Here is a 26,134-nt window from a genome sequence, read left to right as displayed (position 1 = left end):
TTGGATTGAACTTTTGTGTCTTCCAGAAGCCGTCCGGGAGGTGCACTCGCTTGTCGCAGCTCGACTCGAGGACTTGCCCGACATGGACGATCTTGGCCGCCTCGACCGATTGCCGACACTTCCGGTTAATTGGCGGACGAGCATCGACGTTATCCCTTCATTGAGGAATGAACCGAAACCGCAGGGTCCCCTCGTCGCCGTCTTCTGCAGATCCTACCCGATGAAACGTCCCGCGCTTGTAATATTTCACAGAAAAGCAAACGCACGTGGCGCCGTGGCTTCGTTGGAGAAAGCGCCCGTCTAGTAAGCAGGAGAGCCCGGGTTCGAATCCCGGCGCCGTCTGGTTTTCTCACGGGAATTGTTTCATGGATCATTACACCAATTAAAAAGTCGTCGAAAAGAATGTCGAGAAGCGACGAGTAAAGTATTCGTGATGTTACGATCTTACAGATGATGTAAGTTGGTCAAAAAGTCAGGTGGCAGGCGGTTGGAATGGATTTATTTTGCAGGCTTGCAGTGAACATGACGTTTGCCAGCAGGGGGCGGAGTTGCGACTCCTGGACTGCCGATCTTCCTCCTTCAGACCTCTGATTGGGTGAAAAGTCAAACACGTTCAATACAACTGAATTGAACTGTTAACAGTGGAAAAGCTATAAAAACAATATGAGTAATAATAACTAAGTAAGAGTTGCCGTGCAACGGGGGGTCGAGCGTTTGGAATTTGCGCTCATCGGACTTTGCGCCGGCCGCTGTCGCGTCTCGCCTTTGTCTAGCTCCTCTCGGCGCGCGTGTCGTCGGGAACGTCTTCCTGCCGGCAGCCCAGCCAGAACTCGGCGATGGATCGCGGGTAAGGGGGCGCGGCGGGCGCCACGCGTTTAGTACGCAAGTCGACTCGGTAGTATTCATCTGGACACACGCGCACAAAAACGCAGGTGACATTGGAGAAGCGCCCGGCGCGCAAACGCCCGTCGTCTCACCTCCCTTGAAGAAGTAAACGTATTGAACGGGCGCGCCGGCGACCTCCTCCGTTTCGCCGACCTCGAACAAATCGCTCCAGATGTCATCGAAAAGCGTTTGTCGATTTTGCCGTCGTCGGGACTTCGTGTCGGGCTTCCTCCACCCGCGCGAGTTTGGCCTCTCGGCGGGTCTGGGGCTCAGGAAGACGCGGCCCGCCATGGCCGCGTCCACCGGGGGGCTGACGCCCGGCCAGTTCTCAGCGATGGGGTGCGGCCCCGAAGAACGGCTTCCGGCTGAAAGAGGCCGATGAAGAGGGAGAGGGAGAGGGAGAGGGAATAGGTGCGGGCGCGACGTGCGGGCGTCTGACCTGCGGCCCCGAAGAGTTCCGCGAAGAGGCGGTCCAAATCCTGCTGGCAGAAGAGGTCGGCGTAGCGCGAGAACAGCAGCGAAGGCGACGAGCGCGTCGTCAGGGCGCAGTCGGCGTGCGACGGCTGCCGGACGAACCGGTACACGTGGTAGCGATCGTCTGCGGAGGCGCGGCGGAACTTCAGGCTCGCCTTCGTAACGTTTGATCCGTAACGGCAAAGACACGCCCACTGAAAATCAATTCACTTGACTGATAGCGGAAAGTCTTTGTTGCCGCGAGCGCCTGATTCCAAATGTATCTTCCCAACCAATCGGGATCAACGTGAGCGTCGTCGCGCTCAGTTGCTCGCTCCGCCCCCTCCCGGTGGCCCGCGGTGTACCGCGTCGTCTTCGGGCATCGATCCGATCCCACGCCGGTGTCGATATTCGGGTCGATCCGCCCGCCGCTCGGAGGAAATTGGGGATGCAACGCGACCGGTCGGGCTTTACGTTAGCCGTTTTCCAGGTTAGCGATGTTTGGAACGACTGAAAGTTTAGCACGCCGACGCTCGGTTTGTGCGGAGCGTGCGCGCCGCAAAGCGTCTTGGTGTCATTTACCGAACTCGGCGGCCAAGCGGCGCCGTGCGCGAGGCTCGGCAACCCTGAAACGGTTCGCTTTCGAACGCCTCGAGGATCGTTGCGTTGTGATTCTTCGGCAGAATAGGGAAGGTTCAAAGTTACAGGATGCGTCGTTATAAAATGCTTCGGAATGTCTCTGAGCGCTGTGTGCATTAGAAATTTTTGAGGTGAGCGTTCTCGGTGTCGTGCTTTGGGAATACGTAAGAAAAAGACGAGTCATTTACTCGATGACGTGAAAGGGCAATACGCACAATTTGAGCGTGCGCGAGCACGTCCGAATGCGGCACGAGTCCGAGTAGCAAAAGAGAAAGTGAAGGTCGCGATGCACGCGGGAAGCCGAGCCAGTCCAACCGGTTAGCGAGTTAGCGGCTTTGCGGAATGCTGAATGAAGGAAATGAATTCTGTCGATGTCGTTAGCATTATTCGAGAGTGTCGTGGCTTGGACGGGGACTTGGGATCATTTGTGCGCTAGTATCTTGCAGAGTTTTGACTTTTATGAGTCTCGCGTCACGCAGGAAGTGCATTTCTGCCTTGACTTTCGACATTTAGCCGGCGAAAACCGAGGCGCCATCCCAAAATGCAAAATGACAATCTTTTCTTTCACGGGCGTCTCTAGCGTTCTTGATCAAACGATACGAAAGGGAGAGTTGCTTCAGAGTTGCTTTCACGACGTCCACCTACTGTCCTCGGTACCTTTAAAGAAGTAGGCCTTCTCTTTGCCACGGTGATTGGGCGCGGGCACGGCGAAGGCGGCGTGGAGGTCGTCCGGAATTCCGCGGAAGCCCTCGGAAATGTCCCTGGGGAAGCCGTCGTCCGGGACGTCGCCGTCGAACCGCCAGTACCTCCTTCCCTGAGGGACGCCGGCGCGCGCCAGGTGAAAAGCCCAAACTTTTACGTGCCGTTCGCGCCGCCATCTTTTCTCACCGCCGCCGAGCGCACTTCACGTTCATTGCAATATGATATGTAATGTCTAATGGCACAAAGTTCTACGGAATCAAACAATTTGCAGAGAATCGTGACGGCCTCGCAGGTGCCGCCGCGTGCGAGCGTATCCTACGTGTCGCCGGACGGCAGAAACGCTCGCTCGTGAGTCGGCGATATAAAATCCCACCGCGATGGCAAGTAACCGCTTCCGTGGACGGCGCCTGCGCACGGAGCGAGGCGAGCCTTCTCGGGCTTCGTTTCGGTTTGCCATTGCGGTTGACTTCGGAAAAGAAAATTCTTTGAAAAAAGGAATCAAATACAAATGCCGATACGGATAATATTTCCCTTTTTGAGCATGTACACCAGCAATTGTGGGCTGCGTGTTACACATACTGGAAATTCCAGCTGCGAAAGTATGATTTTGGGGCTGCGTATTAGACATGAGAAAATATGTGAGTGTCGGGTGCCGAAACTTGTCCGACTTCCAACGCGTTGGCATTCCTCCCTCGCATCACTGACGTGCCGAGCCGAGATTCGGCGCCTAATCTCTCTCTTCTACTCAAAAGCTGTGCTTATTCTCCGAGCCGACGCGACGCGACGCCGCCGTCTGCTGGCGTCTGTTAGCCATTACAGTGCTTTACAAAGCAGACGAGACCCTCTTGCACGCCTCTCCGTTGGAAAACCCACTTGTTGCAATTGTCCAAGGCAATGTAAGAGTTCCTGTTGGAACTGTAAATACGGAACAAACTACGGTCCCTTGAAGAACATTACTCAGCTCATCTTGCAGCACCCTTCAAAATAACCGATTTACAGGTGATTTGATGCTGGGGGGGGAAATCGGGCAGAAGCACGAGGGCGCCGGCGCCGACGAAGATCTTTCCTACAAGCTTTGGCGCCATCGTGTGGCATGACAAAAACGGTGCAAAGCTACACAGAGAACCCTAAACGGCAAATAACGGAGGAATTCACAAATACTGAAGCGTGACTGCGTGACATTTCCGTTTGCTGGTGCGCCGCGAGGGACATTTGTCTCATTTCAAATGGCCGCCTCGCCTGAGCGGCGCTCACCTTAAAAATGTAGGACTTTCCCTGGCAGTTGATGCGCGTGAAGGCGGCGTCCACGGGCCCCGGCATGCCCCACACGTCCTGGATCCGTTTGGGATAGCCGGCGAGCACGGCCGCGTCGTCCAGCTCGAAGAAATACTCGCCTGCGACGAGCCGGGAAAAAAAAAAACAGGCTAACAGGCTAGCACGCTAACATGCTAGGCGCAACGCTTCTCCATACGAACGATGTGATTGTTGCAATTAGTTTGAATGCAGTTGGTCATCTTTCGTGGCGTGTTGTGTCAATATGCTAATGCCATTTTGGGATCTTTTGAAATCTTCTCCCTTTTCCCCCTGAAAAAAAAAACCAAACCCAAATGCATCCTGGAGTCCAAAGCGTTGCTTCTTTTGCGTCTTTGGCGTTCTCGCCACTGCCGGACAGCCTCGTGACGTCGTCGCAACGCGCCGCGGCGAATAAATGCTGTTCTTTCAGAGATGTGAAGGAATATGGAGGCATTTGTGCCAGCCTGCCAACCGGTGCACGTCTGTCTTTGCCGTAGAAAAGACTTGAATGGAGGGTCGGGCCGATCGATCCGCAGAGTTTGAAGGGCAACGCTGCCGATTGTTAGGGAGCTCGTGCAAGAAGTGGATTGGAGTGGGCCGCCGCAATTTCATTTGAAATTTGATAGAACAAATAAAATGTCATACATTTCAATTCTCCGTCTTCTTTAGTTAAAAGTTAGCGTTTATGATTTTTCCAATACATGTTGAAGAAATCTGCCATGAAATTTGTGGAATTCTCTCTTTCCTATCAATGGCATTCATAGGAAAGAGAGAATTACACCTTTTTTTTTCTTTTTCCAATTTACAGTTACTAATATCGAATTCTATGAAAATGAGCCCCCAAAACGGCGGTCGGGAACGATAAATGATTGCGAACTCAGTCGCCGCATTCGTAATCATTCGTCAATCACCAAGACGGGATTTCGGTGGACGTTCGAGGGAACCGTCCGAGAAGAATCCGCACGTGGTCCTGCGTCTCCCGTAGGGGGCGTACCTCTGAAGGCGTACACAGATCCGTTCTTCAGCTGCAGGAAGGCGTCGAAGGGTCGCGCGGCGCAGGCGTCGCCGTCTCGGTCCGCGGGCGTCGTAGGCCGCGCGGGGCCCGGCTCCTCGGAGGCGCTCAAAGTCGGCGTCGCGGTCGAAGCCGACGCGGTTTGGTTGTCTTCGGCTTCCTCGAAAGTGTCGCCGCGCGCCGCTGGAGGACGCGCGAGTGGTCAGAAACACGCTTCGGGGTGGTGGCTGTCACGTGACACTTGAAGGTCACACTCACTTTTTTTGGGACACGTTTTGTCAAAGTCGTGACAGCAGCTTCCGTAGTAAACGCACATGGAATCACACTGACACTTCCTCAACCGGTCGAAGGAGCCGCAGCGACCCGCGCACGTCTCTGATGCGCAAACATGTACACACACACACGCAAAGTTTAGTGTGAGTGATTACACGGACGGGGTAGTGTGTCACGTGCGCGTGTGTGTGAGTTGACGTACCGTCTGCGGCCAAGATGGCGTCCATCATCATCATCATCATCATCAATGTGATGATGAAGAAGCGCAGCGTCTTCATGGCGGCGACTCACAAAGTCGTCAAACGTTTCGAAGCGATAAACCTTTTTTCCGAGCGTCGACGAGACGAAACTCGGAGCGGCCGGTCAGAGTCCAAAGAAGCCCACGCGGCGGCGTCCTGCGATCCGATTGGTCCGAGGTGAGCGACGGCCGGCGCTCCAAAAATGTCAAATGTCGGGTTTGCTTTTGTGTGCGTGGGGACAAACTTTTAACACTAACAACACACACCCTTACGCACGCGCACTCTGTTGATTTTGAGCGCAAACATGAGCGGACTACGACCTTGCGACCTTATGACCTTGATAGGGGTGACCTGCACAAACCCATGAAAAACATCCACGTGCGCGTTTGCACGAAACATGCTGACTTCGTTACAATGACGATGACGATTTTAACAAAGCCTTGACTCGAGGGCAGCACGGCGTCTTAGCGATTAGCAAGTCTGCTTCACAGTTCTGAGGTCGTGGGTTCGAATCTGAGCCCGGTTAGCATGTGGTCCTCGTACGTACCCGAGCGGTTTTTCCTCTTGCGTTGTGTAAAAGATGCGCTGCGTGCGTCGATGAGTTCTTCCCGTGTTTCTTTCGGTGCAGCTTCCGCCGGACGTTTGGCCGCGGCTCGGCGAGCGGTCGCAAATGCGAGGCGTACGCCGTCATGAAGGAGGAGTACAGGAAGTCGGGCAGCCTGAAGTTCGCCGAGGGTACCTTTGTCCCGTCGGTGCTCCCGCGGTTCACCCGAGACCCGGGCCCCCGTCGACGGATGGGCCGGCCTCCTCTTCGACAAGGGCGGCCCGTGAGCAGAAGGCGACCCTTTTTGGATCACCCGACAGTCCGACGTCTTCGTTTGGTCGCAATTCTCAGTCCACGTATGTGGGCTCTCCGCGATGCCGCGTCATTGTCATCTGCCCAGGGCCTTCGCAGTCACCGGTGCTGGCCGGCCCATGTAACCCTAACTACATGAGCAATGGGAGCGTTTCAAACGTGTTCTCATCCATAACGCGATCCGCTGTCTGGCCAAACGGTCCCAAACGGTCCCAAACGGTCCCAAAAAGGTCCCAAATGGTCCCACTAGCGAAACTGCTACAACCTTGTCCGGCTGCAAAATCATTGCATTCCAGTCCCGTCGGGGGCACTAATGCGCACAATGAGGAGTCGCCCGCCGCACGCACGGTGTTTTTTCCTCGGCGCTCCACGTGGCGGCTCGATGGCCCCAATGCGAGCAGAGCACAAACGCAAAAGGCGGACCTGACGAAGTGTCCCGTTTGCGCGTCAGGCTTCGTTACCGACGGGACGGCGGCCGTCTCGGTGTCCTTGCTCTCCTTCGCAGGCCAATCCCAATTTTGGGACGTGGGACTCGAACAACGTGACTTGGCGAGTCTTGTTGGTTTACAGCTAAAAGTCTGCATTTTCTAGCGAGTGAGCCATTTGTTTGATTTTGGAAAGAAAAGATCCTTTTTGTGTCACGGAAAAGGTTATTAAATGGGGACTGAAGGATTATGTTCTCGATCGAACGGGGACTCAAACTTGGACTCGATTCCCCTTTCGAAGCCTCGTCGAATCGACTTTTGTCAAAGATTCAAATCTGGCAGGCCCTCCCTCGTCTTGATGTCCATGACGACTTCAACGGATCCCTTTTTGTTGTTGTAATGTCTTCCAGACTTGTTCAAATGTGTTCACCTTTCACACACTGTAGAAATGCATTCAAATGAACTCCCCGAATCTGTTAGCATGTAGCCTCTCTCCGGGAACATTGAATTCTTGGAACTCGAAGGTTTCAACGAGCCCCAAAGGTTCCCGGACCTCTGGAGGAGGACCGGGATCTTCTTTTGCTCCCAATAAAATGGACCCTCCAACTCCATTTCTAGCAGTCCAATAGTTCCTCCTTCCAGACGCTACGTTGGAAACGTACCATAATGGTATGCTCCGCGGTTGTTGTTGTTGCGACGCGCCACCAACGCCTCGCGTACGCCTGCTGAGTTTGCGTGTCCCTTTGTCATGTGTGAGAGGCGCCCGCATCAGCAGAAACACGCACGCAAGTAAGTCCTGCGCGATTGTTTGTCATTGAGCCCGCCTTCGCTTCTCTGGGGCAGAACAGGCCAATCAGAAGGAGGCACACACACTTGACACAAACACACTCCATCCATGAAAGTGTGTTGTTGGTTTTTGTTGATGCCTGTGCGTATGGGTAGCGCGTGCGTGCGTGCGCGTGTGCTAGAGTAGCACAATTGCGTTGAAAGGGACGCCGGGATGTTGGTGCGTGAAACATTTCGTTTTAGGGGTGCCAGCGTGTGCGCGCACGTGTTTCACAACAAAGCAAAGTGCTGACACGATCCGACCGCGCCCCCCGTGCGTCGCGTATATAAGGCCCCCGCCGACGGCGCCTCCGCAGGCCCGTCAGCGGAACCCCGTGACACTCGGATCGACCCTTGGGTCGGTACGGCGCCTCGGCCCGCGCACGAGACGACTGAAGCGCGCGCACACACAAAGGTCATGAACGTTTGTCGTGTCCCCCAACAGGAAGAAGATGGCGCCGACCAACCCGTCGCCCGTGGGCCCCCGGAAGGTGAGTTGGCGGACGACACGCGAACGCCGACACCCGCCCGTCGCGGCTGACCCCGGACGGGTCACCGCGTGTCGATCACGCCGTTGACAACTGATCACGTGTCAACGGCGTGATGGATTCCTCTGGGATCGGTCGACGCCGAAGAGTCCCAAACCCTTAGCGCGTGTCGATCGGACGCAAGCGACCCGGTCCCAGTTCCGACTCTCGCGTGAAGCTGGCTCGCGGTTCCGTGCGGTTTGTGTGTGCAGATCACGGTGTACGACCGGGAGCACTTCCAGGGCAAGCGCGTGGAGTTCACGGCCAGCTGCCAGAACGTCACGGAGTGCGGCCTGGACAACATCCGCTCCCTCAAGGTGGAGTGCGGCGCGTACGTAGACCTCGATGCTTTTCACGTCGCCGATTCTCGGACTAGGCTACGACCGACGGGGGCCGAGCGCTGACCGGCTCGCGCCTGCGCTTCTCGTTGCCTTCAGCTGGGTGGGCTACGAGCACTCCAGCTTCTGCGGCCAGCAGTTCGTCCTGGAGAAAGGAGACTACCCGCGCTTCGAGGCCTACAGCGGCAGCAACTCTTACCGCATCGAGAGGATGATCTCCTTCAGGCCCATCTGCTGCGCCGTAAGCGCCCGACAACTCCGCCGCTAGCGTCGGCCTCGCCGCGCTTTGCTCATCTTCTTCTCGTTCTTCTTCAGAACCACGAGGACGCTCGCATGACCATCTACGAGATGGAGAACACGACGGGTCGGCGGTTGGAGCTGTCCGACGACTACCCCTCCCTGCAGGCCATGGGCTGGTTGAACAACCAGGTCGGATCCATGCACGTCCAGAGCGGCGCGTAAGTGCTTCGCCCGCCGCCGTCCGCGGACTCGATCGTCCTCGATGACCTGTTGACCGTGTTGCGTCCTCGCTGATTCTTCAGCAGAAGATTCAGAAGACTACTTGCATGGCTGACTTCCTTTTGGAACCTACCTACTTTAAATTTACAATCTAAAATTGTATTCTTTTATTCGTTGCTCTTGACCGCACTGCAGTACCCGTATGCGCCATTTTTGGCTCCAATCGCCGGGTCAATCGAATCTGCCCGCCGCCTTCGCAATCAGTCGTGCCGGCCCGTGGAACTTTTGAACTCTGTTAGCAATGGGACTGTTTCTTTACCAAATCCCATTTCAGAGTGCCGGCCCTCGATGACGTCGGCATTTTTCTGCACTCCGATTGGTCGGTCAGATAGAGCAAAACTTCTTGCAGCCGACTTCAACTCGCCAAATGCGTCTGGAGTGATTTGCTCCAGATGTCAAATGTGTTAGCTCCTGACGCTAATGCCGTTAGCTTTTGACGCCAGCTGTCAAGTGTCCGCTGCTAACCCCGTTAGCTTCCGACGTTAAGGCTGCCTCTTCTCCGTCAGGTTCGTGTGCTACCAGTACCCGGGCTACCGAGGCCAGCAGTACGTCGTGGAGGCGGACTGCCGCGGGGGCGAGTACAAATCCTACCGGGAGTTTGGATCCCATGCTCAGAGCCCCCAGATCCAGTCCATCAGGAGGATCCAGCACTGAGGATCTTTTTCTTCCTCCTCCTCCGAGTACGAGCGGGATCCCGGGATTGGCTTGGAGCGCTCGCCTGCGGGCCGCGGAAACTTTTGCATCTCGACTCGATGAAAGGCGTAAGAAGAGCAAGTGCTCGTCGTCACTTTGTCGTCAGTCTCCGGTCAAAATATTCGAATAAAGACCAAAGAGCGGCAAACCCAACGCCGGCGCCACGTCGCTCTCGTCTCTTCTTTTTGCACGACATCATCAACTATTTCACTTTCCCACAATGAACGTCTTTTACTTCAAAATCGAGTTTCATTTCAGGTTGCTCAACACTGCGAGAAAAAGAAAGCTCGAACTGAACTACTATCACGATCGATCGATCGATCGACCGCCCGCCTGGTGCAGCAACTTTCGTGAAGTTAACTTGGACTAAAGTGAACTTTTCGAAGCATTTCAAAGCACTTATGATACATTTGACAGTGTTGTTGTTTTTTTTATTGTCCTACAACACTCAAGTCAAGTCGCATTGATGTAAAATGATACATTTTATGAATCAAATGTATTATTACAATTGTGGTAGTTTTGGGGGCTGGAACAGATCAATGGAATTTCAATTTTTCGATTTCATTAGGGTAAATTGAGTAAATTTAGAGTTACGAGATTGGTCACGGAATGAATTCAACTTGTAAGTCAAGTTAGCGCCGTAGTTGCAAAAAAAAAAACCCCAAAAAACTGCTGTGCTCAGGGCCCGACCGATTAATCGGCAGCAGATTTAATCAGCCGATATGAACCCTTTTAAAAACATTTGCTGAATGATTTTTTGACACATTAACATGAGATGAGAAGATGAGACAAAGAAAGACACATCCATCCAGTCTTTTTGAAAAGAGAACTTTAAGACAAAGCCAAGGCGGCATCAAAACAATGGCCGATTATGATGATTTGCGTCTTCCAATTATTTGAAAATGACCCATTTAGGGTCGACGACGACGGGGTCGGCTCGGCGGCAGACGGTCACGTGAGCGCGTGGAGGCTACAGACAGGACGTGGAAGTAGGACAGACTGACTCGGCGTGTTGGGGGTCAAAGGGTGCCTTGATTTTTAGCATCAAAAGTCATGAAATCCCAGGGGCATCACTTCTATAAATAGATACCTATAGATATATAGGAATAAGTCACCTTTATTGTCATTGGAGAGGTACAATTCAATTTTGGCAGCGCAAGCCTGCAGATGCCTAAAAAAAAGCCAAAGGTCCATCCATCCATTTTCTGAACTGGTCGCCCGCCAATCGCAGGGCACGCTCGACAGTCACACCTCATTTAGGCAATTAAGGCTTCAATCAATCTGTAGTGTGACACGCGGACACGGGGAGAACACGCAAAGTCCACACACGTGCACGTGATGGAATACAGTGTGAAAGAGCAGACATTAGACGACACTGCACTAAATAGCATAGCTGACTAGCTCAGGCAGCCTATTGTAAAGAGCGACCCGTGCAACGGGTTTTACAGGATAAGGTGTACATTGTACATAGAAATAACTATTATTGGTGTGACTTGGGAGCGCGTGTACCTCCGTATCAGAAGGTTTCGCGTTGAGACTGACGTCACGGTGAAGCTTTGATGATGCTTTTATTTTTCCGTGTTTCCGCGCGACTGTTGTACTTCCCCTACACGGAAGCAAAACCGGAAGTTAAATAGTGACTGCACGCATACAGACGTGGCCTTTTAAACACACACGATTGGATGTTATTGTATTTTTACGGCCATTTGATGCTCATTTGAATGTTCTAAAATGTAAAACACGACTTTTATGCCAAGTAAGAATACGGCGCCCTGGTTCGCGTGCTGTTGCCACGGAAACGTCACGTGGCGCGAGCTAGTCGCCGAACTTCGTGTTAGCTAGCTAAAGCGTCCTGAACATTCTGTACCCTGAAAGCAAAGTTTGCCACAAACAAAGTCGAGAACACATCGGGACTGAAGAGCTCAACATCCTGGCTACTTGTGTGTTTGTTTGTTTGTCTTTCTTTGCCACAAGACGACCAGTTAGCTTGTTAGCATGTCGGAGGAGGAGCAGCAGCACAAGCTGAAGATTTCAAGCAGCTCGGACGACAAAAAGAAGAGGAGGAGGAGAAAGAAAAGAAAGAAGAGGAAGAAACACACACCTCCACAATACCCAGGTGACACAAATGACATGCTTTTTTTATTGATCTGGAAATGAATGTGCTCTCCAATGTTGTTTAACTATGGCCCGTGGGCCGCAGAAGGCCCGACTCTGTTCTTGAATCCGGCCCGCCAAGCTTTTGCATGATCAAGACTTGTTGCATCGATTTAGTCATTCTTTTCTAAAACTGTTGAGTCAAAATGTATTTTTCAAATTCGTTAATCTCAGGTGATAATTAATACATTTATTGTAAATGAAATACTACAACAAAAAATATTAGTCAAATAAAAAATTGTACACGTACATTTCATATTTTATTCATTTCATTCCATAATGGGTTCATGATTATGTAAAATGAGAAATAGTAAAACAATTGATCATTCCAGCATACCGGGTCATTATCGCTATTTTACATTATTTTCCCCTTCATTTGCATACACATTGAAACTTTTTGAAACTTTAACTGTAAAAACACGGATAGCGGGACTTAGCTGTGAAAAAAAACTCCAAATTCTAGTGCGCTAAGTTGTGATTTCAAAGAGGATTGAAATGAGTTTGGTTAAATAAAAGACACCGATTTGATCGAAACGGGGCTGCCTTCGTTACGCCCAGTGACCCTTCCCTAACCCTAGCGAACCTTCGTTAACCCTAGTTGACCCAAACCCAGCGGTCAAGCCCCCCGAGCCGGCCGTGCGGGTGACCCCGGTGCCCCGAGGTCAAACGTCCAAACGGCGAGCAACGTGCAAGAAGAGCAAAGACCCCCCGAGAGAGCCTCCGCCCCCCGCCGACGACATCCCCCCCGGCAAGGATCCGGCTGCGGCGCCGGACGAGACGGCGCAGGACGCGCAGGTGAGGGAGTGCCTGAGGTGGGCGGGGGTCCTGCAGGACCCCCGGGCGGAGGAGGAGAGGCTGGAAGCGTACCGGGCCAACAGGAGGCGGCGTTACGCAGCCCAGCGAGACGCTCGGCGGGCGGCCGCCCGGACCCCGCCCGCGGGCCCCCCGCCTCTCTTGAGTCGCGACGCGCTCTGAAAGACAAACTCGCTCTGCGGGTCGCCACCGTCGACGTGGACGTGCTGACTTCGACAACAACAATTTCATTTGTATTCTTTTTTTAAACAAGCACATCAGAAGCTTTGTAGGAATCATTTGTCTGCCTTTGTCTTTTTGAAGGAGCAAGTCTCCATGTTAAGGCTGTGTAAAGAATATGAACTCATTAAAACTGGTGCATGTGTTGGCATCACAAGCAGACACCTGCATGACCTCTGACCTCTGTATGACTTTCGAACGCACGAGCGCTCTTTCACTCTTTCGCCATTTAGTGAGTCCTCACCAACTGGCGGCAATACAAACAGTTCTCGGGACTTGTTCTGGCATGTACGCTTTCACACCATTTTCCTTGATGCAGTCAATCGAGAATCCATTTTCGGCAGAGGTGGGAAGTAACTCAGTACTTGTACTTGGTTACTCTACTTAAGTAGATTTGTCAGGAATCTGTACTTGAGTATTTATATTTCTGGTGACTTTTTATTTCTTACTTTTTAAACACAAATATCTACTTTTTAATCCTTAAGATTTTTAAAATGAGTTTAAGGTTTTAAATTAAAAAGCTAAAATTAGCGACGACGCAACATAAAAAGCAGAACAGCAAAAAAAAAAACAGAAGCCAGTTAAGCGCATTAATCACAGACATCGTAGATGCGTCACACCCCTTTGAGCCGCGTGTCTGTGGCAATGCTAAGCTAGTGGGGGCAAAGTGTTGGCGCATTCTACGTAGCTAAGCTAGTGTGGGCAAAATGTTGGCACATTCCATGTAACTAAGCTAGTGAGGGCAAAGTGTTTGCAGTTGTCAAAAAGTTTTTACTTAAGTACTTTTATAAGTATATTTTTGCACTTTTACTTAAAACTCAATACCGTCCAAAGACGTCATTCAGAATCGAGCTACTCCCTGCTAATACCGTCTAAAGTCGTCAATGGCGTTTTTTAATGGGAGTGGAAGGGGGCTCTTGTGCACTTTAGTGGGTTATCGTCAAGCCTCTGGATAACCGCATTGAGGAAAGGGCCCTGTCGGGGGCAACAATGCCTTAAGGTGAACGTCCCTCCCTCAGCTTGAAGAAGGAGGAGGACGCAATGAGAAGAGGCAAGCATAATGGGTGGAAAAGAGAGAAGAGAAAATGGAGCAAGGATCTAAAAAACGCTTTCGGTACTGATCAAAACCTGGACTATCGCGCAAACAGTCGAGGAGGAGGAAGAAAGTGCAAGTGTCCACATTTGGCCATGCATTTTTGTCTCATGTAAATTCTGTAATGGAAACGGAAAAAAAACAACATTTCTGTCAAAACTACTTTCTCGGTGTGGTTTTATGTTCAAATGTTTGAGATTTTCCCGAAAGAAAAAAAAGATTGGTGTCAAAGTCATTGTTGTGCTTTTTTTCCCCCTTCCGAAACAGATTTGGCTGCAAGTCGCCCAGCCGATATTGGACTGCTGATGACTAAAGAACGCTACAAGATAAGACACACAGGGGTTTTTTTTTTTCTGATGAAAGAAGAGAGTCTGATCTTTTGGTGTTTACGTTGTCATAGTACACAATATTCTGCGGGGCTGGAAAATGCCTGGCAGGACATTTAGGATTTGTGTGTTAAACGTCACAACAGTAAGTCAGGGTTCCGGAGTTAAATGAGCGTTTCCAGAAAGTTGAAGGTACTCAAGTGCGCGTACAACAAACAGTAGCAATGGTGGACGTGAAGCGGCAGAAGAATGAACTCACCGCTTAGTTCTCTTGCTTGTGACTGCACTCAATGACTTTTGGACTTTGTCACGAAAGCTGCAACACTTTGAAAGACAAGCTCAACTATTCATTTACTCTCTAACTGGTGTCTTCCGCACGCACGCCGACATGAAAGACTCACCATAATGATTATGACGTCATAGAAAACATCACGTTTTCAAAGGGAAGTATGCGTTCACTTCTGTTTAGTTTTTTTTGTCGTGTGAATCCACAAGCTGCAAGTTGTCACCACCTTTCTGGAACAAACGCAACATCAGGATGACCGAACACCAGCCATTATTTTTAGACATTTATATCAATTATTTCTGTAGCTTGTATACAGTTTTCTGTATTTCTTTGCAATTCTCTTCTACTTTTGTAAATGTTGTTGCTCTTTTTTTTGCATTTTTCTGTGTTTCACTTCTCTATGCTGTCAAATGTGCATTTTTGGAGTGTTTGTACTGTATGTACATCTTTACAATTATAGGTCAAAAAGGTATTTTTTCCGTTTTAAAAATGTTTCTTGACTGTAATTTTTGGTGTATATTTGCAAATGTATTTAGTGCTCTATATTTTCTCTTATTTAAAAAAATATATATGTTTCCTGTTTCTGTCCAAATTATATTTCTTTCCGATTTTCTAGATTTGTAACATTTTGTGTATTTTTCTAAATGATTTCGATATATTGGCATTTGTGCCTTTTTTATATTTGCAACATTTAGTGTCTTTACAGTTTTGGTCTGTTTTTGTAAAATGATGTCACCTTTTCTACTTTTGTAAAAAAAAAAAACAAAATCAAAATCAAACTTCTCAATTTTTGTAAATGTTTGAGTCTGAGAGCAGCCTCTTCCACGCCGGGTCAAAGTTCAGGCTCACTGCCACGATGACTCATCCCGGATATGCGCGTACGTGGACCAATAGATCTCCTCTGGATCAGAGTCCATCCAGTAAGTCCTGGCAGGGTCTCACAAACACGCACACACCGAGCATCAAATGATATTGCATCATAAACGTTTGTAGCTAGACGACATTGCGACCCGGTTGACTTGCGTTGATGTTTGGCGTCCATCTTTGTTCCAGAAAGACTCACCAAGTTGAAATCGACAGCTCAATGACGGGGCGGTGGTTGGTGTCCATGGCGACAGCTTCAGAGCCATACGCTAGCCTTTCCCTCCAGGCCCACGAGGCCTATTATTTTGGGTTTTTTTTACAGTTAGTGAAGAGTGTGTGTGTGAGAGAGAGATGTAGTTTTATGCGCTCACTCACTTTGTTGTTCTTACCACTTTTTAAGTAAGATAAAAGTACATCACTCACCAACGATCACACACACACATATATATATATATAAAATATATACACAAACACACACTTAAATGTTGTGACAGATAGACATGAAGTGCAATTATCCATTTAAAAGTAAAACATTTCTGCCAATGTTTCCAATTCGTTCAAATATTCGATAGTGATTGTTGTTGTTTATTTCTACGACATACTGTATACAATTATTAAAAACTACTGGTACAAAAAAAGTTTGATTCTGTTTGAATTAACGAAACAATTAATTTGTGTGCAATCACGATGAACACTATTTTGTGGAGACAAGACAGGAAAATGCTGCAAATAGTCACGTGCGTCTGCGTATATTTGATGATTGTTATGATGACACAATAGAGGACTTTATTATTGATTATAGTATGTACTATGAGTTATTGGCGATCGTATTACAGTCCATTACACGATGACGTTGACACTTTGCGTCTGGCAGCAGAAAGCGTTCGCTTCTGCTCTCTCGCTCGTAGAACGGACACAACTTCAGGTGCTCCGACATGGATGGAACGTCACGGAATTTCCACGTGTCCACGGCCGAGAAGCTGCTGCCGAAGTGCCACACCTGCACGCAAACACAACCCAACGCCACCCTCCTCACTACGTTTCACGCGTGTGTTCATCACCGACACAATTTGGGGAAGCTTTGGAAAGAAACTAGTTTAACTCGGCTACATGAAATTTGGTAGGCATGTCTATCTTGAGTAGGCCTGCAAAAAAGTCTCAAGAAGCCATGGCTGAAGTCCGCCATTTTGGTTTGAAGTAACCCCTTTAGGTTCATGTTGGTCATTGCCAGGGGTCCTTAGAAAACGTAGCCCCTGAAGGCAGTTTGTGGGAGGCCTGTCTAACCTGAGTAGAACCCACAACAAAGTCTATGGCTGAAAAGACACAGGAAATATGATGTAAGTATTGAAGCTAGCATTTTAGCGTCATGTTGGCCATCTCCTGGGGTCTTTCAAAGACACATTTTGTATGATTAGTTCCCAATTTGAAGCAAGTGAACTGGACTGAGCCGTTCTTCCCCTCACCTTGTGCTCAGCACTCCATCGGACCCCCCCTCCAGGTTGGGCTGTCCTCTCCCAGCGCAGCGACACCATCCCTCGTGTGGGCAGCAACGTGGCGCAAACCTGCCTCATGAGGCGAGATGCCAGAGCCAGCTGGGACAAGGACACACTGTCCAGGAACGCCGCCACGTGACGCAGGAGCTCGTACGGCAGCGAGCTCAGAGCGCGGCGGGAGGAGGTGCGACTTTCGGCGGCCGGGACGACAGGACGCAGTTGGAAGCAGCCCGGATCCTCCCTGAAGGAACAATTCAGTTTCGGTACATCCCGGGCTGGTCGCCGGCCAATATGTGCCATGCCATTGCCTCGTTTGCCCAGAAAATTGGGCACATACCGACAAACAAGCTTTTCCACTCACATCTACCTGTGGACATTTTCTTCGTCTTCAGCATCCTCTTAACAGGCTAAAATGTATTTTGGAATATGGGAGGAACAACCCGCAGAAGCACACCTCGCACAGAGAGGCCAGAACTGAGATTCCGACCCAGAAATGTGAGGCAGATGTTGTAACCACTCGCAGCCGTGCTGTGTTGATCTTACGTGAGGACCACGTCGGCCTGGTGTGTGGACGGCGTGAACCTGGGCTGGCTGAAGGTGCAACCCAAGTACGCCAGCGGACATCTGTGCTGGAACCATCCGTTGACGCTCATCTGGATGTCACTGTGCACGTTCCTGCATCAACAACGAGTCAATCACCGCATCATACAACTAAAACAAAGTCAAACTGCTCACTGAGGACAGAGGAAGCTTGTGACATTTCAAAGATATTGCAGGATTTGCCTTGTCATTTAAAGATAAGACTGAAGGGTGTTTTATTGGTCTTACTTGTGGTTCCACTTTGAACTTGTATGACTGTTAAGTCTACGATGGTCACAGTTTGACCCTGGAACATCCATCCATCTTCTTCCAGTTAACTGGAGTCTCACCTAAGCAGAGAAGCCAAAACTTCCCATTACCCACGCACTTACAAGAGCTCCCCGCCACCTGAACGTGGCCCGCTCGGACTCAATGTCCTCCGCCTCCCCCGTAGGTGGTCAAAGTTTTGCCCGAGGTGGGACTTTAAAAGGGGGACTCGGCCCGACCTTCTCAGCAGACTCTCACTTTACATTTTGGACTGCCAGATCTCCCCACCCATAAGAGCAATCACCTCACCAGGTGGTGGCCCTCTCTCCACCCAAGTGTCCAAGACATGCAGCTGCAAGTCCAATGACAAGACCGCAAAGTCCATCATGGAACTGCGGCCACGGGTGTCCTGGTGCCGAGTGCACGTATGGACACCCTTCGCAGTATGTTGTCAGCGCTCGGGTTTTGGTCGTCTACTGGGGTGAACCCTAACGGTCAGGCACCGAGCCGGGGGGCAATAGGTATGCCCCCACCTGCTCGGCGCCTCTCACCGGAGGAGACTCCGGAGTAGAAGAGCCAATCCCTCTCAAGAGGACTGGTTCCCGGTTCCGTAGCCCTAGCCATACATCACGGCAAGTCCTGCTATATCGAGTCGGAGCTTCTCGACATCAAATGCCAGCTCAGGCTCCTTCCCTGCCAGAGACATTCCACATCCCAAGAACCAGCTTCTGTAGCAGGGGATCAGACCGCCAAGGTCGCCGCCTTCGGCCGCCGGCCGTCTCGCCTTGGAACCGACCCTCTTTGGCCCTCCCGCGAGAAAGGGGACCCACATTGCCTCTTTGGGCTGTGCCCCATCCCCCTTGGTACAAGGCTGGCCACAGGCGCTCACAATCGAGCCCCGCTTCCAGGCCTTCCTTAGGGGTGGCTTCAATGGTGACCCACGTCTGGGCGAAGGAAATTTAGGTCCAACGTTGTTCAGCATCATAAGATGTCGCTTTAGCCGTGCTTTGTCTAGTCCCTCACCTAGGACCCGGATGGGTGGGTTTGGGTGATCTGACTATGGGCGTAAGGCCCCTGACAACTAAGCTCCTAAGATCATTGAGACGCAATCCCCAAAACCACCACAAGGTGGTGTCTCAAGGAGGAGTGACCCTGGAACAGCTCATTTTATATGAGAAAAGCAGTGTGGTTGGCTGGCAATCAGGCCATTGTTTGTGTTTGTGCTCTGACATTGGCTGGTGACCAGTCCAGGGTGTGCCACCAATCTCACACCCAAAGTCAGCCATGTGACCCTAATGAGCACAAGTGCGAACGAAAATGGACGGGTGGGAAAGTTGCATTTGATTGCATTGATCAGTCATGTGATGGTCATCAACAGGTCAATCAATGTATGTATCAAGGAGTGTGAAGTGCACGTGACTAACTTGTAATGTGCGGCGTATTCGCGCCTGTGCACGGCGTGCCCGCACACCGCGGTGAAGGCAGAGCTGGCTTTGTGGTGGCGACTGCTGACGCTCTCCAGCTGCAGCTGCAGGTGCAGCCGCAGCTCCCGGCCGGCCGTCAGGTCCGCCAGGGATGCGGTGCTGGCGAAGGGCGCCGTTAGGAATTGGAAAGTCTGCGTGCCCTCGTCCTGCAGGAGGCCGTCGGTGCAAAGCTGCTCTGTGATCAGGTGACCCCGCTGCTCCTTCTCCAGTGAGCACAGCAGCGACGCCTGAGGACCCACACTCACGTCGTCATCATCTTCATCGGCATCATCGTGTCAAGTGCTGTCTGACCTGAACCTCCTCCCAGACAGGCACATCCTGCGGTGCCACCTGTAGGTCTGCGGTGTCCACGGCCTTGCTATCCCTCTTATAGAATCCCGGGTTGCGGATGCGACTCTGCTTGGCCATAAAGCTGCTAGGAACCTTGAAGGTCCTCACGTCCACGATCTTCATGGGTTCCACGTGGACGTAGTGGAAGGCCTTCTTCTCGGCGAGGGGGCGCGACGGGGGGGCGACCCCGGGGGTGTCCGCCCCCTCCGTGATCCCGCCCGCCTCCCTGCAGCCGCCCATGGCCGTGCTGAACATGCTCTCCCAGGCGCTGAAGCTCTCCAGCTGAGCTTCACTCACCTCCAGAGGCTTCCTGGCCAGAGCCTCACGCTCCTGCTCACTCAGCTCCTCTTCTTCTTCTTCTTCTTCGTCCTTCTCAGGAGCGACATTAAGTTGAAAAGGGCTAAAAGACACCCAGGTCTTTCGGGCCGCCTCCTTCCCCAAGGCGTCCTTCTTCTTTTCCTCTTCCTTCCTCTTCCTCTTCCTCTCCTCCTCTTCCTCTTCTCCAGCGCACCGGGTCAGTTCTGGGAAAAGCTTACGCATCTTCAGTGAGCGGAACAGGCGTTCCTGGTCCTTCAGCGCCAGGGCAAGGTCTAGGTCCCGAGACCCCCCCTCCCGGCGTTCCCTCATCAGGTTGCGGTGCAGGTCGGGGCTCGGGTACGAGTGGGCGTCGTTGGCGGGCCAACGGTTCCACTCCACGCAGCAGACCACCACGCTGGCAGGGCACGCCCGCAAGTGGGCGGCAAGCTGGGCGCGCGGCAGCCAGGCGGAGCAGCCGTAGGCGGCATTGAGGCAGGGCACGCGGGCGCAGGGGCACAGCAGCAGGTGCCCCTCCTCCTTGCACAAGTGGAAAAGCGCCCCGCAGTGCAGGCCGCACGCCACCAGGGCGCAGCACACGCCCTCCTCCGCCCGCGCCCGGCAGCGCCTGTTGTAGCAGGACCTGCAGTGGTCATGCTGACGCACACGCACACACAGACACGCGCGTCCTGTCATTCATGTGTCAACCAGGCAGGAAGTTTTAACATTTTACAATCTTCTCCATCGATGCATACATCTCGACACCTCATCTCGCAGGTAGGCCCACTGTAGCGCTACATTAGTGCAGCCGCCATATTCGATGGGACTGAAATTGTTCAAGTCCAACCTACAAAGTTCAGATTTGGGATACAGACAGGAACCAAAACAACGTTTGTCACTTAATCTTACGGTTAAAAAAGCACTTTACTATTTATACACACACACACAGTATGTTCTGGGATATAAAGTAGTAGTTGTGACTTTCAGCTTCACCAAATCAACATACCCCTCTGCCAACAGTCAAAATGAGGAAATAATATGGCCCAAGACAATCGCAAGTCAATGTTCAGTCGTAAACGGTCGTGCGGCTTTGAGTGTTAGACAGTCGCAACCCTTCGTCTCCACACGGGCCTGGTTTCATCTTCACACGTTGCTTGCCCCTTGCCCTGTCCAATATGGCGTCAACATCTGCGTACGATTCAGTGCTCGAGGCGGCGTCTGCGCACATCTCTCTATGACGGTGTCTACTCACCACCATTTTGTTCTGACGGACGTCCTCACAAGCTCCAAATCGTGCCAGCCGCCGTCAACAAAGGACGGCACGCATGCACGCAGTAGCGCTTCTGTGAGGAGCAGAAAGCGTGTGCTCGTTTTCCTCCGCGGATCTCCAGCAGGAGTCAAGTCGTTAAAAGTTAAAATTAGCCGAGCGGCGCAAACTCCTCCCTCTGCTTTCAAACAGCTGCCAAACGCACATAAACAATTTGAGGGTGAGAGTTCTCAGTGTGTCTTCTTCACCCCTTCACAGACTTTCACGTTGAGAACCTGCACCTTCATCTTTTCATAACCGTTTCATGCTGGTGGTAAAAAGCAACGATCGTCTCCAAGTGAAACACACCAAAATGAACGACATTGTCTTCCTGGTAACACGAACCTGCTTTTTGACCTCCAGTGGAACATTCCATGGCCGCCACATACCATCTCTATTTTGAACACACACGCACACACTCGTTGGACTAAAACAATGTTTCGCACTTGTTGTCTTTTGTGTGTTTGGACTTCGTCTACAGGAGCCTGGAGGTCAGGAGCCCATCCCCGTGCAGACCCTGCGCTCCTTCAAGGTCACCCGCGAACGCTCACGACACGCCCTGACCCGCCTCCCGACGCTACTTTGAACCCTGACCCTGACCCTGTCTTGAAATCCTCATTTCAAACCGTAAACGTGGATTCAAAGCCTCAATGGAAATCCAAACATGCAAACCCGAACCCAGGCTTGAAACCGTGTGAAAGCTGAACCAAGACTTCAAACTCTTCTTTGAAAGCAGACCCCTGGTCGTTGTCATTACATCTTCTTTTCAAACCCCAATTTTCAAACCTTCTTTCTTGCTTGAGACCTGAAGCCCTCATTTGAAACCCTCACCCCGTCTTCAAAGCCTCACCCTAATCCTATTTTGAAACCCTTTAATACACCATCTGGTATCTGTAATTCACATAGCGGATATCTGGAAAGACCGCGAACGGCCCAAGTGAGCATATCCGAAAATTGCCGACAGGTCGAACGGAGTTACGGACATCAAGAATCGTTTTGACGAGACAAAACTGAATTTCGGGTAGCCGCGACGAATATCCGTTGTCGTTGTTGGAAGGGCTTGGCGCAATTTCACGCGAGAGACTTCCGTCACAACGCCGGGCGTCGCGCGATAACGTCGGCCGGGACGAGTGGAGTAGAATTCATCTGATTTTGCTGTGCTGGAAAAGGCAGCCCCTTTTCACCCCATGACCTTTCCCACAAAAGTCGCGATGGGCAAATGATACCGAGGCTTGGGAGCTTGTGTCGCTCTTTGGCAATTTGTTCTATTGTTTTGCACTTCCTGGCCACCGTACGCGACTGAGTGCAGGAAACAGTCACTGCCTGAGAACACTTCCGTTTTTTGCCATCCATCCATTTCCGAGCGCTTATCCGAGGTCGGGTCGCTCGCTTCCATTCTCACGTTCTATCTTTGTCAAGTTCCTCTTCCTGCCGTTAGGTGGCGCTAGCCCCCCCCCACACACACACACACATAGCTGGCTGCTTTGTCGTGCACGCGACGGTGTCGCCTAAGCGCGTCCACGAAGAAGGTGAGGACGAGGTGATTTTTTTGTTTTTTTTTCATTTTATCCGCGACGTCCGCAGCCCGCCGGCGCGTGCTCGTCCGCGGCCGCTCGGAGCGCGCACACGTGGAGTCCGCCTGGCGTGGATCTTTTGTCTGGCGGGCGAGGGGCCGTCAAGACGATTCCGCGTCACGTCGCAAGGTGGGCCGGCGCACGCGCGCGCTATTGCAGCTTCTGAATATGCGAATATGCATCGAATGAAATCGTGTTTTGTGTGTTCGACGAGGGGCAGACGTCCTCCAGGCGCGTGCGCGTACGTGGTTTCCGCTCGTCCATGGAGGCCACCTGTAGGCTGGAGCGTCACGTGGCCAGCGTGCACAGAGGGATGGTGTTCCTCGAGCACGAGCACCTCACGCTGCTGGCCGGCCTGCACGTGGAGATCACAAAGCTCAAGAGGAGATGCCAGGGTACGTGCACGCGCGCGCGTCCCAGTGGCGGAGAGTCAGGGCCGGCAGGGCCGGCAGGGCCTCCGCCTGCCGAAACCTGACCTACATTGACGAGCTGAATTCGAATCTTCTCCATGGAATCGGATTCAGTTCGTTTCTCTCGGCCGCTTCCAGCGCGCTAGATTTTTCCGTCCAATCCGAGCGATTTCAGCCTCTCTCTGCGTTGCCCTGTCAGTCTAATCTGCCCGATAACTTCCCCTGCCCTCGACCAATCACCTTTGAAATTCGCTGGGCCTTGACGACGGCAAGGGGACAAACATGTTTGGGGTCTGCACACATTCAGACACAAAAGACATCGTCTTTGGGCGTCACGTGTTTGATTTCCTTTTCTGTTTTTGTCATGTGGTGAGATTCATATTGCCGCTGAATGATGTCCGTGGCACACTTTGGCGGTAGTATTGATGCCTTGTAGAGTTGTGATCTGATAGTGGGGGTGTTGGGAGGCGGATTCATTTCATTCAATCCGATATTGATGACTTCCTGTGTGTGTGTGCGTGTGTGTGCGCGTGTGCGTGCGTGCGCAGAGCTGAGCTGTGAGCTGGACTCCCGCTTCCCACACAGGACGACGGCAGGTGAGATTCTTTCAACTTCTGATGAGCGCAATGGCGGCGGCGTGGCGGTTGACGCTTGGCACTGCCACGGATTTGTTGGGGTGCTATTAGATAGGCTCCGAAAATGGACGATGGTGTGTGTGGTACTCTTGTTTTTCCATACTGCGCTCCGTCCATCTCGTATGTTTCGATGGGTTTGCATTGTGCTTAAAGACCCTAAAAAATGTAAGCGCTGCAAGCACTTGTTGAAGCACGGGGTCTTTCTATACGGCTAATTTCAAAAGCACGGGATTCGTGTCATTCGAGAGCATTTCATCGTAGCGTCCGCACGCAGTCGCTTGTTGTTGTCACGGGGAACGCCGTTCATACGTTCGAGCGACCCGCAATTGGTGAAATCTGCGGTGTAGAGACCACACAAAGTTTTCTTTCCTAGCGTTGAAAGATATTCTTATTTCCCGTTTTCTTTGGAGCTTGTTGTCACTGCAAACATTTTGGATTTCAACACCAAACCGTGAAGCATTTGATGTTAGCCTTCGCTAACATGACGGGAAACGCTGCAGTCGAAAGCCATCGAATACAACAGCGGCAAATATCCGCGAACTTTAACCTGCGACACAGCGGAACGCAGTTCTTCTGATTTTGTGTGCAGCAGAGGACGAAGCGGAGCTGGCGTCACGCTGCGAGGCCGCGCAGCGCCTTCTGGAGGAGCGGCGAGGCGCGACGGCGGCCGCTCGCGGGGAGTTGCGCCTGGGCGGCGCGCGGGCGTCCCAGTTGGGGCGCAGCCTGCGCCGGGACGAGCGCCACTTCCTGGAAGAGCTGAAGCGGCGCAGCCACAAAATCACCATGCTCAATCGCGAGCTTCAGCGGCAGAAGGGCGCCACGGCCGCCCTGTGCCGCCAGCTCGACGCCGCCCGCGCCCAACTGCGCAACCGGGAAGAGGCGGGGCCGCGAACCCCGGAGGATGAAGACGGTCCCCGCGACGAGGAAGGGGGCGCCGAGCGACTGCCGTCGCCGCCCCCCGGCAGGCGCCCGTCGGCGAGACCCGGCGTGAGGGCGGAGCGGGTCCGAGCGTGCGTCCCCCGGGAAAGAGTGACGTCGCCGCAGAGGCCGGGCCCCATGCCCGACCCCGCCCTCTTCCTGGTGCCCCCGCGGTACCGCCTCCTCCGCTGGAGCCGACCAATCGGACTGCGAGAAGGCGGGGCCGACGACTGGGAGGATGCGGACGAGGGCGGCGGCCTGCGGGGGCGCGTGGACATGGGCGGCGCCGAGGGGGAGACGGCCCTGTGACGGCGTTCGTGTTGTGCCGATCGGTTGATTGGCATGTTGGAAGCGCAGGAAGTCGGTGCACGTGTCGTTTGCGCTTTCTTCCTTTTCATCGGACGGATGACGACTCGAGGATGACAAATGAAATCACAACTTGACAAACTTTTGCTGTCTCCGTTTGAAATTTTGAGCCGAAAGAATCATTAGATTGACAAACTTCAATATGAAGTCCAAGATCATACGGACATGCGCTCGCTCTCACACGCATACACAAACAATCCACCGCGCACACTCCTGCAACACAAGTGAAATGCCGTCACAGCTTCTGAAAGGCTTTCGCATCCAACTGGAAAATGGCCGGCTGACACTCCCGTACTGCTGAAAGCTGCTACACTCGCCAAACGTCCTGAAATCGACACACGCAAATGCTCTCGCGTGTACTCATATGCTTTTCGCTCGTGTGCCCGAGAGGTCATCCTGAACGGTGCCTTTTCCAAACTTCTGTTTCAAAAGAATCCTTACCACACCTGAAGATGAAGGTCAAGATAAGGGTCACATCATCATCATCATCATCATCATCATCATCATCCTCTCCAAATCTTATTTTGAAAACCCGAAAAGGGAAGTTAATGAGTTGCCACGGCCTTGTTGCCATGGCGGCGTCCATCCTGGTCCAGAAGCGGAACGGGGATGCAGCGTTGCCGTGGTAACCGGCCAGCGCGCGCGCGCGACCTGTCGCAACTATGATGTGAGCTCCCGCTCAAGGTTGCGACTGAGGGAGGCAGGAAGTGACGTCATGCGCGGCACATGCAGGCGGCCCCCCCGGTGTGCTGCGCCGCGTTTGGAGCGATGACGTCATCATCGAGCTGTGGGACGCAGCGCAACTCGGCTTTATTCACAAGTCAACATGAAAATGTGTGTGTCGCGTGTTGCGCAGCTCACCTTGTGACATTTGCCGACTGACGAGTTTCCGCTGCAAGAGCTTTCCTCATCCAAGCGTGTTCGGGACGCGACTCAAGCGCTCTCGTTTACTCTCGCGCGATACAGAAACGCTCTCGCGTTTACTTTCACACGCTACTGAAACACTCACAATACAGAAACAGTTACTCATGCGGTATGTTTACC

At 52.2% G+C, this 26,134-nt stretch overlaps 4 protein-coding genes across 11 annotated transcripts; 3 read left to right on the top strand and 1 right to left on the bottom strand.

Moving 5' to 3' along the window:
* Nucleotides 1-699: 699 nt before the first annotated feature.
* Nucleotides 700-9,847, top strand: LOC133466840 (beta-crystallin A3-like). Of its 5 annotated transcripts, none has more exons than XM_061750947.1 (6): nucleotides 700-847; nucleotides 8,048-8,093; nucleotides 8,342-8,460; nucleotides 8,567-8,708; nucleotides 8,783-8,925; nucleotides 9,493-9,847. In XM_061750947.1, exons 1-6 carry the CDS (start codon nucleotides 837-839, stop codon nucleotides 9,638-9,640), a joined length of 609 nt encoding a protein of 202 aa, XP_061606931.1. In that variant the 5' UTR covers nucleotides 700-836; the 3' UTR covers nucleotides 9,641-9,847. The 5 variants fall into 5 exon arrangements, with proteins under 5 accessions (XP_061606931.1, XP_061606934.1, XP_061606930.1 ...); XM_061750950.1 differs by lacking the exon at nucleotides 700-847 and adding an exon at nucleotides 2,632-2,815; XM_061750946.1 differs by lacking the exon at nucleotides 700-847 and adding an exon at nucleotides 5,454-5,673.
* A 148-nt stretch (nucleotides 9,848-9,995) lies between these two features.
* Nucleotides 9,996-13,027, top strand: liat1 (ligand of ATE1). The gene is made up of 2 exons (XM_061750951.1): nucleotides 9,996-11,795; nucleotides 12,432-13,027. Exons 1-2 carry the CDS (start codon nucleotides 11,675-11,677, stop codon nucleotides 12,806-12,808), a joined length of 498 nt encoding a protein of 165 aa, XP_061606935.1. The 5' UTR covers nucleotides 9,996-11,674; the 3' UTR covers nucleotides 12,809-13,027.
* A 3,139-nt stretch (nucleotides 13,028-16,166) lies between these two features.
* Nucleotides 16,167-22,551, bottom strand: LOC133466828 (F-box only protein 40-like). 3 transcript variants are annotated; one of them, XM_061750913.1, is made up of 7 exons: nucleotides 21,134-22,551; nucleotides 20,637-20,728; nucleotides 19,549-20,538; nucleotides 19,198-19,484; nucleotides 17,471-17,602; nucleotides 16,898-17,168; nucleotides 16,167-16,434 (listed from the first exon to the last, which is right to left on the bottom strand). In XM_061750913.1, exons 2-7 carry the CDS (start codon nucleotides 20,649-20,651, stop codon nucleotides 16,243-16,245), a joined length of 1,887 nt encoding a protein of 628 aa, XP_061606897.1. In that variant the 5' UTR covers nucleotides 20,652-20,728; nucleotides 21,134-22,551; the 3' UTR covers nucleotides 16,167-16,242. The 3 variants fall into 3 exon arrangements, with proteins under 3 accessions (XP_061606897.1, XP_061606898.1, XP_061606896.1); XM_061750914.1 differs by lacking the exon at nucleotides 20,637-20,728; XM_061750912.1 differs by lacking the exon at nucleotides 21,134-22,551 and having other exon boundaries at nucleotides 19,549-20,728.
* Nucleotides 22,552-22,652: 101 nt separating this feature from the next.
* On the top strand, nucleotides 22,653-25,176 carry LOC133466838 (coiled-coil domain-containing 92B-like). 2 transcript variants are annotated; one of them, XM_061750940.1, is made up of 4 exons: nucleotides 22,653-22,890; nucleotides 22,982-23,156; nucleotides 23,720-23,767; nucleotides 24,399-25,176. In XM_061750940.1, exons 2-4 carry the CDS (start codon nucleotides 23,024-23,026, stop codon nucleotides 25,031-25,033), a joined length of 816 nt encoding a protein of 271 aa, XP_061606924.1. In that variant the 5' UTR covers nucleotides 22,653-22,890; nucleotides 22,982-23,023; the 3' UTR covers nucleotides 25,034-25,176. The 2 variants fall into 2 exon arrangements, with proteins under 2 accessions (XP_061606924.1, XP_061606923.1); XM_061750939.1 differs by having other exon boundaries at nucleotides 22,655-22,890; nucleotides 24,396-25,176.
* Nucleotides 25,177-26,134: the final 958 nt, after the last annotated feature.

This window comes from Phyllopteryx taeniolatus, chromosome 17, assembly GCF_024500385.1.
Source record: "Phyllopteryx taeniolatus isolate TA_2022b chromosome 17, UOR_Ptae_1.2, whole genome shotgun sequence".
Classification (NCBI taxonomy): domain Eukaryota; kingdom Metazoa; phylum Chordata; class Actinopteri; order Syngnathiformes; family Syngnathidae; genus Phyllopteryx; species Phyllopteryx taeniolatus.
Note: the sequence above shows the minus strand (reverse complement) of the source record. Positions and strands in the feature narration are given on the sequence as shown.